Consider the following 16683-nt stretch of genomic DNA (forward strand, 5'->3'; position numbering starts at 1 on the left):
TCTCATCAAAATAAGCACAATTTTCATACAAATAAGTGTCAAACGAACAGTGAACACAACACTGTTTACCAACGCTATCACACCTACAGGAATTATGTAGCATCACGGCAGCAATTCACTTTAGTTTGGTTTATGAAATAATGTAAGATCCTAAGAAAGCACTCTCAGCAAGTTCATGGCTGGATCCAAGGAATCACACTCTGAGTTTCCTAATGGATATAATGTTTGTCACATGATATCTTCACAAGGTAGTGGCAGATCAGGAAACTACCCCTTTTTTTTCACGTTTCCTGCCATTTATCAGCTGCATTTTTAAAAGGAATTTGTCTCAGAATCCCCTTGGAGATAACAGTGTTTAGGCTCAGGCTACATGACAAATGAGTCTAGGGAAACATATTCATACATGAACAAGTCCCGCAGGATACTGATATTGCACAAATGCTAGATATAAAAAGAGTTCAATCTCATATAGCTTCTTTCATTACATATCAAAATTACTTACAAAAGAATAACACAAGAATAACACAGACTTTCAACAACACCTCATCTTGCATATTACATAAACAATCAATCCATGAGAGTTTTAGGGGCATTCAAATGTAACACAAACATTTATATAGATGTGCTCCTTCTGATAACAAGTAATGTCATCTAACAGTAAATGAATCTCTCACTGAATTTTTCTTTAATTTCTTATTCTTACTGATTATTTGATATGATTCATTTATTAACAGCAATACAGGAGCACTTCATTCTTGTAATGGTTTTTGTTTCAGTGGTAATCTAAGAAACAAATTCACTTTACTAATTGTGTACACAATTTGTCATTTGACTATAGTAAAAGCATACTATGGTTTCAAATAAACAATTACATTTTCAATTTAACAATCTTTAGTTTCCCAACAAGTTTTAGAATTAACATATATAAATTATTAATTGTAAAAAAGTAAATAACAAATGTACCTCATCATGAAACAGAATAAGCTCATACATGTGTTTCACCATTTCTTCCCTTTTCATCAAACTTTCACCATGATTCATCAGTCCACTTACCTCCACATCCTAATATCCCAACATCTGCAATCCAAACATTCAACACAGCCAAAAGATCTTTACAACGCTCACTTCATCTCCTCTTTGCCTGTTACCACTTCCCCATTTGCTCCGCTCACTCATGCTCCCATTCATTTTCTTTTTCTCCTCACATCATCCATCTCCTTCCAAAACATTTTCTTATTCTCCCTGAAGTTTGCTAATACTCTCTCACCCAAACTTTCATTTGCCCTTTTACTAAAGTTAAAAATGTAATTGAAATACATGAAAATAAGCATTTAGAAATGCCCTTGTGCACAAGTGTTGTATAGTCTATAGGAACAGTATAAAAGCTTGAAAAAATTTCAATCTGCAGTAATTCATAAAAAATACCTTTATGATGAACCTATTACATTTACTTACATTACCACAAAAAAAAAGGCATTTGAATTTTTTGCTGGATGAAAAAGATGAGCTTCTGAACATGAACGATGATAAAGTTTCAGACCTTTAATACTTCATCTGTTCTCCACTTTTCTCTTTGATGTCTGAAAAATGTATAAGCTTTATGGTAATCATAAAAAATATATGTACTAATAATGCAAATTCATACACTCAATGCACTAGTGGTGTAAATCATTTGTACGGAAAGTTGAGAGTTTCTCCTACTTACCTTTGCACCCAGTCCATTTATGATGATAAATCATGAATTCCTTCCATCCTATAAAATACATCTTATTGGCAAAGCAATCAAATCGTATAATTTCAAAATACCTAGGAGTGGATATGCCAGGGGATGGAGCCATAGGGGGTCAGGTGAGTCACAGAATTGGGGAAAGGGGGAGCAACAGTCCTCAGTGCCTTGCGAATTGTATTGAAGGAGCAAACAATGTCAGGTCAAGTATGTTTGAAGGCACAATAATCCTTACTTGGTTGTATAGATATATCTTAGGCCTTTAATGAAAAAAAAAAAAGGAATAGAGCAGACAAGTTGAACATAAAATGACAAGACATTATGTGGCATGAAGCAAGTTTGTTGTGTACAGAATGACAGTGTGAGAGAGGTGTAGTAGTAAGTGCAGTATGAATGAGAGAGATGGCCCATTTGTATATTTTTAAGTCTTCTTGCATTTTCTCTTTCTCCTTTTCTGTGCTCACTCTAGTGTCACCAGCAAAAGCATCATGTTACACCTTTTATATGCAGAAATTGTCTATGATGGGTTTTATAATGAAGAGTACTGAAGCTAAAGACATTCCTGGTAGTGCAACAGCTTAAATAAAATTTCATAATAATTGTATATTTGATGATAAAAACACTACATTTATAGGGCAAGTAGAGACTGTCAGAAATGGTGGGAACAAGGAGTAGGATAAAACGACGAGAGAAATGAAAGGATGGAATGGAGGAAGGTTTGGGATGTCAGGGCCTGAACATTTAGAAGGGTGAGGCATCTGCATGGGGCATAATGAACTGGATCAATGTGGTATACAAGGAGGGACTTCCTGGCAATGCAGGAACCAGGTCATATAAAATGTTCAAGTTAACCATGGAAGAATCTGAGGAACTTGGCTGTGAATGACAGGCTCTGGTTTCAGTAAATCATATATGACAGCCTGAGCATAGATGTATGCAAACAAGGCTACTCTTTGTCTGTTTGTGATGCTACCTCTCTATAGTATGATAAGCTGATGTGTACAAAAAAAATAAACAGAATCAAAGCACTGATTTCCCTTAGTAAAAAACTGAACAGTTTAAACTGTGTGTAAACTACAATCTCTGACAAGCACTGAGCCAACATGTGCATATATGAAAGCATGGGCTACCAAAGTAGGTTTGGAAAGTAAAATAAAACATCACATTACAAAACGGTTACTAATGGATTATCAGATTACTTGTACTTAAAATCTGGTTATCCAAATATATATGGGAACTATACTTACAGTTATCTCCTGACGTCTGTAGTTTAAATCAATAGCAATTGATAGGAAGCTTCACTTATTAATCATGTCTATAAGTAATAAGTAATGGGATGAAATTTAAACAGGGAAATCAATCTAAACTATCTCCAAGCTGGTTTTCCACTATTTGCTGTTGTTCTCCCTAAAACCACAACAGCCATCTGGTGTGATTTGAATGGGAATTACAGCCACATTATCTTAAGTAGTACTGGCTATTGTGTCCTTTTAATACCTTTAAAACACTGCAAACAAAATCTGAACACTGTTGCATACTATAACAAGGAATAACCTAATTACAGATTGTAAATAAACTGTTTCAGCATATTATGGTTAATGCTAAATGAACTACAAGTGGCTAAGGTTATGTACCTCTCTTCCAATGACTGTACATTCATTGATAAACATCACTGGCAACTGGCTGCAAAAAAGTCTACTGGTAAAATTATACACGGAATGTAGGTACCCTGAGTTGCTGAATGCTGAGCGAGTCAGGCCAGAGGCATAATGATTACATAGTGGTGGAAATTTTGGTCTTAAATGTTTATTTCCTACAGAATCAGAAGCAACCTATAACAAAATCCAGTAAATAATTACTAGACTGTGTTTGATCAAAGAATAAAGATGGAAATGCATCAAGCTCTAACTTCCATAAAAGAAATAAAAACCAAAGGAGCAGATTTGGATAACAAATAGATTAGACAGAACAATACTGTAATTTAAAGATGCAATTCTTAACTTGCTCCAGTGTAACATCTACTGCATGATGTGCTTATTCCATGTACTATGTGTACTACTGATGCATCTTATTTAGAATTGGAACCTAATTACAACAAACACACAAACAGCTTCTGCACATGCTGGAGAAGACTATATGAACTCCCATGGTGTAGCTGTTAGCATGACCATGACACATTCACGGGCCACCCAAGGTCGAGCGCATAGGTTCAAATCTTGATTGCACAGTCAGTCCACAGTCAACCCAGCTATTCATCCACCACTAGGGGTTGATCAATAAAATGGGTATCTGGCTAAGGCTATATGCATGAAAAAAAAAATATATATATATACATATAGCATGGTCTTGATTAGGGCCTCAGCTGCCCATGCCATCTCAGCTATCATACTGTGCATATGTCTGTCTTTACTTTGACTGTAAAATTACTTATTGTATGTCTGTGGCTCCTGGCTGCAGACAGGTATGGTGACACCACTGTAAGTGGGGTAAAGGTGGCCTAAGCTGCAGAATGCTGAGCGGGATAGACCAAGGGCATGAGTTGTTAATTATCAAAGTTTTGATATAAATGCTTGTTTCTAGTCAAAATCATGCATCTAGCAAAGTCCTATCATCTATCTATATCTCTGATGCCTGTTCCCTCCAGTGAATAAAAATTTGGCTGTGTTTCTCTGATCATGCAGCCATAACAAAAGTGAAAGTCGAACTCAAGCTTCTATTACACATAGAGACAGAATGAAAAGATTAGACTCATTTAATAAAATTCCTTTTCTTTCAAAAGATAGAAACCTAACTTGGTATCAAGCAGTTTCTGACATGAAGTGCTTTTACTGGTCAAGCTGTAAACAGAATATATCTGAAGAGAATACAGTGCACAACTTATGGTTTAAAACTTTCTAATTTTCATCATTTACTATGTAAGGCTACTTCTCATTTCAAGTTAATCAAATTATGCATATCATAACTCAAGAGGTATTACTATAACTTTCGGGTGAATATAAATGACACAATATTCTTTTCAAACATCTGAAAATTGTGCATTCTATCATCTCATAAGTGCATTAAAAAATGTGCTGTAATGATGTGCACATCATACTAAGAACTCTACCCATGAGTAAGAATCTGTGACAGCTTTAACTCTTGGAACTGGCATGCACAAAAAAAAAAAATTGGCTGACACTTTCACAAGCATATTTTGTACTGCTTCAACTATGCCAACTGCCCAATCAATCTTACATCACAAGATAACCTTGTCACCAGTGTTAATATAAAACACCATCTTCCTCCACTGATGCAGTTTCTTTCACACATATCTAAAGCATCAAATAACACAATCTTTTATCTCACAAAACTCACAACTTCAAACTTTGTCTTTACCAGACTGATGTGCTTTTGCCACACTATGGGTGGCTTTCATTTCTAGTTGCTTGATCCGTGTATAAGCTAATGATCCTCCAAGAACTGTCCAGTTGCTCACCCACCACAGCAAAGCCTTTGAATCAGCATACCACCAAGTTGCTAAAACCGTCTGGGCACATGCCTTGGCCGTCCCACTAATATTGTGAGTGAGTGGAGACGTAACCTGTGGAGAAAAGGCATACCACGTTAAGCTGCTGATGATGATGTTGATGTAAACTTAGCTTTCCATTTTTGCACAGCCATGAAACCTGGAATATCTGGTAACATCTAATGGTTGCCCCTGGAGACCTATTGCAAAGGAAATGTCGAAGCACTATTACACCTGAGTGTAAGTATAAAAAGTGGCATTTAAGTGCGATTTTGGTTTATGGTTATGAATGACAATACAAAAGGAGTGGGTTATAACCCCATACCATCTTAGGCCATTTAACCTTCCCACTCTGAAATTTCACATTTTTCATTTTGTGTAAAAAATGTAATTAACCTTACAATATCAAAGATTTCCTTTTTCATACTCAATCATGTTTCCTGTGTCAGCAAAGCAGTGCCAGGAACAGACAAAAAGAGGCCATAGTCACTCACATGCATTTTCTATGTTATGTCTAATGCATCAATACCACTGCTCTCTATCCATAACCAGGCCCCACAGCCCTTTCCATGGTTCCCCCAGCCACTTTACACACCCTGGTTCAGTCCACTGACAGCACATCACCCCTTGTTTATCAAATCACTTCAATTCATTCTATTTCATGCATGCATTATACTCTCCTGCATGTTCGGGTCCTGAGCACCAAAATCCTTTTTCACTCCATCCTTCCATCTCCATTTCAGTCTCCCCATTTTTCTTTTCCCCTCCACTTCTGACACAATTACCCTCTGTCAAACTCCCCTCATTTGTTCTCTCCATATGTCCCAACTATTTCAGTACATCCTCTGCAGGTGTCTCAGCCATACTCCATTTATTACCACACCACTTACCCTGTCATTACAAAATGAGATCTTACAACAGTCTGGGTAACACAATCAACTAACTTGCTTCCCATGTATCTTTGAACAAATAACATTCAAAAAGTTAAACATTCTGATAATTGGAACTAGAACCTTGATAAAGTATTACTTTAAATTTTCTAAATTTCCATGCACCAGGTGCAAATAATTCTCGAATACAACTTAAGAGAGGCACGTGATTATCATTTTCTAATAAGCAATTACAAACCACTAACTATGCAAGTATACACTGAATTTAGGTGTTTTCCTCCAAGGCATGGGTTTACACAAGCCTGAACATTAAAATTCATGACAATGAAAACTACACTAAATAAAATAACTTTACAGTCTTGTCCAACACCAGTCACCTTAAGTGGGATGTTTTGAAGATTGCATTATAATTTTCTATGATAAAACTACAGTTTTCATATACTGCACTTAAATTCTATAACAAAAATTATTATTTTACCTGAATTTGTAGACCAGTAACATAGCCAATTGCAAAGCCAAAGAGACCACCCACAACCATTAAACCCCAGAATTCCACTGAGCCTTCGGTAATCATCTTGTAAATAGCAGGTATTTCTCCACTGCATACAATGAGTGGAAGGAACAAGCAGGAAGCCAAAACATTGTTGTAGTATGACAGCAGCCATATAGAGCCATCCAACACTGGCAAAACCTGTTAAAATAAATGTGGGAAGTAAATTCCCCTTATACAACGCTTAAATCTGCAGGTAAAACAAATTCATAGCTTTATACTCAACTTGAATTATTCATAGCATTATACCTTATTCTCTATGCTTCACAATACTATAACATCAATACAATTCACTTGCATATTTGGAGGTTATACTAAGGTGATGCATTAAAAGGTCATCCTCTGATCAAGTCAAAGTCAGCATTTCTTGCATGAGGTGTGGAGAATATGTTATTTTTCCTATCTAAGTTCTAAACTACATGAATTCTTCAGGAAGGCTAACCACTGTATGAGGTTCCTTATGAGACACTAAATTCATGCATGCTGGTTCACTTAATTTGGGCCTTTAGTAAGCTTAATTTTCTCACACAGCTAAAAAAAAATCATGCTTACAAGTGAGTACATAAAAAAAAATCCTACAAGAAACTGAAAACTCTTGTCATTACAAATACTTCTTTATATTTGTTCTGTTTCCCACCTTACCAAGGAAGCACGAGAAATATCTGAACAATGACCTCATTTACTATCTCCCTGTCATGTATAGTATACCAAAACCAGAGCATACCATCCACAACTAAGTCCCAAAGACCATTCTTTGGTTTCCCTTATCACTTCATATACCCTAATTTGGCCTGCTGATAGTACGGCACTCCACTATATAATCACTCCAATTCATTCTATCCCATGCACATCTCTCACCCTATCTCACACCCACCTTGCATACCTCCATTTTCCCCTCCACATCTGACACACAGAACCTCTTTATCAGTCTTTCTTCATCCATTCTCTCCATGTGCTCAAACCACTTCAACACATCCTAGTCAATTCTCTCAATCAGATGGCACTTACTACCGTAACTTGCTCCTAAATGGGCTTATTTGGCTTCTGCAATATGGTGGTTAGTGCTGCTGACCATGAGTCATGCAAGGCCCCATCCAAGTTAAAATTCTGGGTGTGGCAGTTAACTCACAACCAACCAAGCTGTTCATCTGCACTCAGGACAGAGACGGCCATGGTTAGAAACATTCAGTTGCATGTGCTATCTCAGCTAACATAAAAATAGAAAGAGCACTTATTCATTATAAGATCAACCCATCTAACACCACATACAATCCTTAGGTACTTAATTTCCAATATGTTCACTCTCTTCTATTCTTTTGCATTTAGGGCTCAAGGTGCACATCCATATAACAATGGCAGGATCATTATACTTATGAGAAAACACCAAAATAGAATCAAAGGGGATCTGACTGGACAAAAGATACTTACCCTCTTTGTGTATATTGAATTAAGAGACACAAATGCTGCAGCAAGAAGTCCAAAAGTTACTCCCACGATAGACAGTGATCCTAGAAAGTTGGAGAGAATCAGCAGATCTAAAAATAATCAAATAACAACAACTTTTCTTTCATAATTCGCTGTTTCCCAAGGAGCGAGTTATCACCAAGAACAGACAAAGATGAATTTCATTTGCTCGCATAATAATAATAATAATAATAATAATAATAATAATAATAATAATAACAACAATAGTAATAACATACTTATTTATCATGATATAAGAAAAACAAATTCTGCGTATAATCATTTACATACCTGCAACATTCTCTTGATCAACACCTAGCCAGAAGCCTCCTATAATAACACCACAGCATAACATGGCTGACATGGAAGTCTTCTGACCTACAAAAAAATTGAATCAATATAAGATTCACAATTATCGAACTATGATCACAATAAAATCCTACAGTTCGCTGAAATTCCTTGAAATAATCCCTATACTTTACATCAGGCTCCAAGGAATCCTTATAATATTGCATTCACTCTAAAATGTAAACAAAAAATCCTCTGACACTCTTCAGCAAATCATAGGAAATATACCAGGTATCATTAGAAATACATAGTCAAGCTGACTAATTAAGTAGCCAGTGGCCACAGATTTGACTTGATACATTTAAAATTCCACAAGTAAAAATTTAAACACAAGCTGGTTGATAAGTCACAAGTATATCATTCTAGATGACTTCTTGTGAAAGTCCCTACAGGTAGCTGAAGTGTATTCAAAATAGACTCAGCACAATGTCATTAGCAAAAATTAAAGTTTTAATGAAAATTTAAAGGGATGGCATGTCTCTTTTTTTTATTGTGACTGACATGGCATAATAACCTCAGTATGGACCAACAGGTCTCCTCTTATCTGTCCTTCCCATGTAGCCCCTCCCACCTTAGCAAGAGAGAGACAGTGTTATCACCACTTCAGACAGTTTTCACACCATGCTAGAGGTCATCAAGACCACACCAATGGACTAGATCTAACAATCAGGTCATTGCAATATAAACTACTTACAAATAATTGGCAGTAACAATGATTTTCTACCTTTCTCCAGTGAATTTCTTTGTTCCAATATACCTAAAGAGTGCACTAAAAGCAAGTTACATTTTTATCATCCAGTCTCAAATCACCACTTCTTTCTACAACTTTAATCAACTTAATTCATCACATACTCATCCATGGGGATAAGAGAGAAACAAACTTCCCACATATTCCCTGACTGTCAAAGAATGCGACTAAAAGGGGTGGGAGCAGCAGGCTGGAAATCCACAACAGTTTTACTTTTCCAAAAGATGGAACAGAGATGGGGGTCGAAGTGAGGAGTTTTCCCTCTAAGGCTGTCATCTATTCTTGAATGCTACCTCGCTAACATGGGAAATGGTGAGTATGAGAAAAAATAAAATATATATATATATTCATTTATATTATATCTATTATACTTGTTCGCCATTTCCCACATCAGCAAGTAGCGCCAGGAAATAAATGAAGAAAGGTCCATCCACTCGTATACATACATAAATACATACACGCTCATACATGTACATATACATACATGTATATATCAACATATACATGTATATACATATACAGACATATACACATACACATTTATAAATTCATACTTGCTTGCCTTCTTCCATTCCCAGGGCCACCCTGCCCCACAGGAAACAGCATTGCTACCCCCTGCTTCAGCAAAGTAACACCAGGAAAACAGAAAATAAAGGCCACAATCGTTCACACTCCATCTCTAGCTGCCATGTGTAATCCACTGAAACAACAGCTCCCTATCCACATCCAGGACCCACAGACCTTTCCATGGTTTACTCCAGACATTTCAAAAGTCCTTGGTCAGTCCACTGACAGCACATCAACCCTGGTATACCACATTGTTCCAATTTTCTCTATACCTTGCACGCTTCTCACCATCCTTCATGTTCATGACCCGATAGCTCAAAAGCTTTTTCACTCCATCCTTCCATCTCCAATTTGGTCTCCCGCTTCTCCTTGTTCCCTCCACCTCTGACACATATATCCTCGTTGTGAACCTTTCCTCATTCATTCTCTCCATATGTCCATGACATTTCAACACAACCTCTTCTACTCTCTCAACCACACTCTTTCCATTACCACACATCTCTCTTACCCTTTCATTACTCACTCGATCAAACCACATCTTGTCCTCAAACATTTCATTTCCAACACATCCACCTCCTCCATCCAGTGAACAATTCCAAATGATTTCTCAGCCTCTAAACGAGAGAAAATTTTTCTTTTCTGTGAGTTTTTTAGAATATCAAAACGTGAGGTAATAAGACTCTCACAAAAAGGACAATGAACAGTATAATAAGAGCAAGAAGGAGCAATAAGAAAGAAATTATAAAAAGTAAGTTTTATGAAGATAATTAATAAAATGCAATAGCTTTACAATTGTGCTTAGGATATTGAAACAGTTGTGCTTAGTAAAAATTCTGCATGTTCGTCCTTCCCAAAATATAGCAAACAACATTAATAAAGACAATAAACAATAAAGATTTAATATTTACTCCTTACATACAAATCAAGTTACACATAATTTCTCAATATATCTATTTCTTGCACACAGAAGAACAATTACCTTACCCAAAATCACATAAGTGAAGAAAACGTTGAAGACTGTTGACAAAGATCGGCCAACATAATAGAAGGCCACACCCACATATTTAAGGCACAAATTGTTCATGGATATCATGGCAACAAACATGAAAGTCAGTGGTAAAACCTGTAAATAGGTTGGAAAACTACAATCAGTCTTTGGCATATTGAGAGGATACATCAAATTTTATCAATCATATTTTAAAATATTAAAGAAACATTAATATTACTTAAATCATATATGCTTGCAATAACACTAATTCCAAAAATGCTTGTACATGCAATAATCTACATTTAATAAACCTATTACACAATTCATGTAACAAATTTTCGATAAGCAAGAATAGAATATAAGGGAAATAGCAAATGAAAAAAGTAGTTGAAGATCAAATTATTTTCAACCAAATTATCTATATTCTTAACCATAACCCTGACAGGTGTCAGTGAACTCTAACTGCAAGTGGTTATGTCACAAGAGAAATGTCAAATTCAGTGAGGCTGTTTCATCATCAATGGACAAAAAGGAGTAGAGTCTGATTTCAGAACTTTCTCCAAAGAAGTCCATCATCTCCCTGCTCCTATTTAAAGTGCAGCCTCTAAGCTATAAGAGCCCTAAGGTTGTATAACTAAATAATTATCACTCATGGAACAGATAAACCAAATGAGATGATAGAGGAAATGTTCTAGGTCTGATGACTCATATGCTATCGTTTTATGGTGGGTAAGATATTACCAATGATTTGCTGAACACAAGTTCTTCAGATACAAATAAGGCCATTGATCACTTGCTCCTAATGCTACCTCACTGAAGAGAGAAAGGCAATTACTGTAGGTATAGGAAAAAATTAAAGAGCCTTACATTAACTTCCTACCCATGGATCTCCTTCTACAGTCTGAGTACATACACTATTCTATTCTATTCTAAGGAAGATGGTAACATCCAGTGGATAGAGCCACAGGTCAAATGCAGTGATGTGGCATGTGTGTCATTGTAACATAAACAGAGGACATCTGAAGAGTAAGTATTCAGGAGAAATAAGTGTTCAATGTCTCCAGTGTAGAAGTTGCATCTTGGGCATGAGGGATCCTATCATGTTCTTCCAGTGTTTGCCATGATGGACATATGGATTGCATCCAAAATGCAGACAAGAAAGCCTAATGCATATATGCCAGTAGTTTCACAAGGGTGTATTTCTATTGGAGCAGTATTTATAGCTTTTTATTCCCAAACTGCTCATCCCATCTCAGCAAGGTTCCATCATAAATAACAAACAATGGCCTCATCTGCACTCTCCAACCTCTAACTGTCACATATGCTGAACTGAGCCAGTGACAACCATTCACAGTGAAGCCCCACTGACTACTTCAGGATTTACCTTAATCTCTTCATATGACTTAATGAATTAGTTCACCTTACTGGCAGCACAATGCCCTCCCTATCCCCATCTAACATATCACTCCATCTCATTCTATCCAATTCATGCCTCCTGTTCCCCCAAATGTTCAGACTCTGATACCCCAACAGCCATGTTCACTCTATCCTTCCCTCTCCTCCTTAGTCTCCCCCTCCCCTTTACCTCTACCACATCTGACACATACATCCTCACTGTCACTGGCTGCCTAACAACCACCATTCCTCAACAACTACACAATGAAGCAAGGATTCAATACAATCCCACCCCAGTATACTAGATACTTAAGTCTTTACAAAAGGTCAAAATCCTCCTCTCCAAAACCAACCGCCAGCCCCCAAGTAGAAATAAAAAGTTTACCCCTACTTCGCACTTAAGTAAAACAAAAGATATATCTAATAACTGAAAAGTATGAAATAACTGCTCCCCAAAAATCCATCCTTCAACAGCACTCCATCAAACACATGCAAATCTGAAACTGCACTCCCAGAACAATGACAAATTGCACAATTCTGTCAGTGCTCTAAACATAACCTGTCTCTCCAACTGAGAAACTGGTAACAAAATATGAAAAGTTTACCTCAGATTATAAGTATGTAAATGTAAGCCAAGTATATGAGAAAGGGAGTAACAAATATAAACAAACATAAACATACCTTTTTAGCTTTTTCCCAGTCTATGCTCCCTACCTCAGGAAATGCAATTATCTGAGGAAACACTTTGGTGATGTTAGAGAGTAGCAAGCATGCAGCAACAGTTACCAGACACTGGAACCAAGTGACAAATAATGGAGCATCTTTATCCCCCATTGATGAACCACCTAGGAGTGACTTGTTTACGAATACCATTGAGATTGATACTGCCCTGGAAAAGGCATAAAATCAAACAAAAGCAAAAACTGTATATAAAACTTTAGTCTTTAGACATCATAAATTATATCTCATTATCATAACACAATTATCAAAACATCTAAAAAACTGCTAAGGCAATTTGGGTCAAGAGCTTTACTAATTTCATCTGAATATATATCTAATATAAAAATCAGTTTTAATGCAACTGCATGAAACACAAAAATGAATGGTTTGGACATAAAACTGTATCAACTCTAAACAAAGAATTTGCTTTGAACATAGACTGTACTGTAAAGTCAAAACTTTTGAGTTTTCTAAATTACACTATTCTCTTCAAGTGCGCATGTATGTCAGCAATACAAAGACATGGTGTTACCTAAATTCTGAAACTGAAAATATTCTTGCAAAGTAGAATGAAATACAAATGCTTACACAAGCAATATATTTTCAAATTGTAATGCTCTAGTTACACACCATATAAAAAATTCATCTAATAAAGTTAACCCTTTCAGTCCTCATTGCACTGAAAATTTTGTTTACCCCATCAATAATTGAAACAGCATCACAAAATTTTCAAGCCAAATGAACCAAGTGCATCATAGACATTCAAACCTTGCTGCAATGCTTAAACACTCAAAGCTTGGCACATCATAGGCATTTAAATCCATTGCATCCTCCCTAACCCACTGTATCTTACTCTAGTTTCAATCTCCTCTCATTTGCTTGGAGATTAAGAGATTCTTTAATATTATACTTAAAATCACTACTTAAGGTCTCAGAGATCTCCATATACCGTCAAGTGAACCCATGAAATATTGTCTGTTTACACTGAATAGCAGGGCAGACTGCATGCCCTGCATCTATCCACTGTGGTTTTCTCTGGGTATTTGAGCCTTGTTGATATCTCTGCAAAGTGGTCAGAAAAGCAGGTGAAATCTGGCTTCTATATTTGCCTCTTGTAAGTAAAGGAACCACTGGTCCCTTCAACAATAATGGAAAAATTCTGAAAGAACAATGTGCACTACATGGTTAGGACTAAGAGGGCTAATTCTTAGAAACACTAGAACATTTGTAAAATATGCAATTCAATAGGCGTAGATAGACCTAATTACAACAATGGTTAAGAAATTAAAAAATACACATCCATTTTTATGATTCCTACAAACATACAGAAACATCTTTAAATTCATCATCATCTACATGAAGTTATAACCTTTCAATTTCTTCACAATGGACCTAAAATTATGTCCAATGTGCTACAGTGAATGTAGCCTTCCAAACTAATGGAGGCAATCATTCGTTTTTCACCTTTCTCTTTGTGCTGATTCATCAGCAGACACAATCATCTCCGTTTACACTTCCACCTTCACACAAAAACTGACCAATGCCTATGATCACAAGTAATTCCTGTGGTATCTGAAATACCTATAGCCCAAACAAAACAATAATTAACTGCAGCAGTCATTCTCTTTAGTAGTCTACCTCTTCTTGTACCTTCAACTGTACCACCACATATCCCTACCCACTTACCTTCAACTATGCCTCCTACATGGCCATACTAATACAAAATGCTTTCAATCATACACATTTCAAACAACTTCCTCCCATGCCATATCTTTTTTAAAATTCATTATTACTGACTGAAAATACATATCCTCAATGTCATTAACACAGTTATTCCTATCTGTCATCTCTTACCAACTGGATTTCATGAAGGATATACTTACCAGTAGAGGCTGACAACTGATGTAATCCTGACATACTTGTATAACAACGATTCTCTTTTTTCGGACTCCATAGTTACCTGTAAATACATAAAAGGCTCTGATAATTATATCAATTTATATTTTTTCATACTTGTTTGCTATTTCCCACATACCAAGCTACTGTGCCACTTGCTTATGTCCACTCTCTAACTACCATGTATAATGCACCAAAACCAGAGTTCTCCTATCCAGAGATAAGCCCCACAGACCTTTCCGTGGTACCTGCTGACCACTTCATATGCCCTACTTCAGCCAACTGATATCATGTCATCCCATATATACCACACTGCCCCAATTCACTCTAACTCATGCATGACTCCAATCATCTTGCATGCATGTTCAGGACCTGATCATTCAAGGCCTCTTCACTCTATCCTTCCAACACCTCAATTTCCCCCTTTTCCTTGTATGCTCTCTTAGTCAGACTCTTCTCACTCATTCTGTCCATATTTACTAACCATTTCATTACATCCTCTTCAGTTCTCTTACACATACTCTTCTTACTAGCAAAACTCCCTCTCACCCTATCATTTCTTGTTCGAATCAACCTTCCTTACACAATATGTTATCCTTAAACATTTCACTTTCAACATATCCACCCCCTTCCATACTTTTTTGATCTAAGGCCCATGCCTCACATCTATACATCACTGAGACTACTATATCATCAAAGATACCCATTGCTATCATAGGCAATGACCTTAATTTCCACACATTCCTCAATGTACCAAAGACATCAGCCTCCTCAACCTCCCTGTGACTTACTTTAGTTCCCATAGTTACATCTTCTGCTACGTCCACTCCCAGGTATCTAAAATATCCCACTTCCTCCAGGTTCTCTCCACTGGAAATCACACCACTCAAGTATAATTCTCTAGGTTGAAGCTGTCTCATCTATGGTTCATAACTCTCTTCGAAAAACGTTAATGCATTCCTTCGTAAGACTGATTTTGCATGTTTGAAGATGTTGCTGTCAATGTTCTCACTTATCTGTCAAAAGTTTGTGTTCATTAGAGATTCTTTGGTCATCTCTGTGGTGTCCCTAAACCGGTTCATTACCTACCTCTTTCTACAACTTTCTTAGTAAGGAAGAAACTCATGGTAACACACTTACGGTACGGTATCAAGGTGCTGACCAACTCCAAAATTATGACTATTAGTGGTGCGGGTCCTCTTTCTTGGTGTTTGTCGTGTAGCTGACTTGATGTCTTTGACTCCTGATTACCGCACGTATGGCTCTTACTTCAATATGTTACTTCCCTAAATTTGGTTGATGTGAATCCATTGGTTGAGGACGATAACACCTATGCCTTGCTACACTCCCATCACCAACCCGAGTTGTTTACGTCAACTAACTTGTTCGGATGTGTGCGCGCACCCAACAACTTGTCCGGATCCTCGATCTAAATGCCGGTATACTACGTACAGCAAGCCCTTTCACAACCTATTTACTGAAATGAGGTTAGTATTCATACGCACTAACTTCCAGCAGTGTTCATATGAGCACAAAGAAACAAGACACAATATATGAATCTCCTAATGAACACGATCCAACGAGGGAAAACAGTAGGTGAACCGTGAGTTCCGACTTCAGACAGACAGAAATTCCCGTTTCTCGGGAGATGAGATAAATGAGCTAATGAAGGAGTAAAGGGTCACTGTAACCCTTGGCTTAGGCTGAGATGGGTGTGTGCGTGTGTGTGTGTGTGTGTGTGTGTGTGTGTGTGTGTGTGTGTGCATAAAGGTCGACATTTTAAATACAATCACGGTTAAAGGACTTATGTAAAATTCTTCCCGCATAACACAAATGATAATCACAGAAGCAGCCCATTGCCGTGCATTTGCATTCTCCTCAACAGT

The 16683-nt window shown here is 36.9% G+C and overlaps 1 protein-coding gene across 3 annotated transcripts; it reads right to left on the minus strand.

The window, feature by feature from the left end:
* Positions 1-469: 469 nt before the first annotated feature.
* On the minus strand, positions 470-16176 carry nac (GDP-fucose transporter nac). Of its 3 annotated transcripts, none has more exons than XM_071689259.1 (9): positions 15938-16176; positions 14785-14861; positions 12863-13070; positions 10783-10921; positions 8427-8513; positions 8100-8179; positions 6600-6812; positions 5102-5306; positions 470-1580 (listed from the first exon to the last, which is right to left on the minus strand). In XM_071689259.1, the coding sequence occupies exons 2-9, from the start codon at positions 14853-14855 to the stop codon at positions 1543-1545; spliced, it is 1041 nt and encodes a 346-aa protein (XP_071545360.1). In that variant the 5' UTR covers positions 14856-14861; positions 15938-16176; the 3' UTR covers positions 470-1542. The 3 variants fall into 3 exon arrangements, with proteins under 3 accessions (XP_071545360.1, XP_071545358.1, XP_071545359.1); XM_071689257.1 differs by lacking the exon at positions 15938-16176 and adding an exon at positions 15589-15813 and having other exon boundaries at positions 1408-1580; XM_071689258.1 differs by lacking the exon at positions 15938-16176 and adding an exon at positions 15589-15813 and having other exon boundaries at positions 1441-1580; positions 5081-5306.
* Positions 16177-16683: the final 507 nt, after the last annotated feature.

The sequence above is a fragment of the Panulirus ornatus genome, chromosome 46 (genome assembly GCF_036320965.1).
Source record: "Panulirus ornatus isolate Po-2019 chromosome 46, ASM3632096v1, whole genome shotgun sequence".
NCBI classification, from domain to species: Eukaryota; Metazoa; Arthropoda; class Malacostraca; order Decapoda; family Palinuridae; genus Panulirus; species Panulirus ornatus.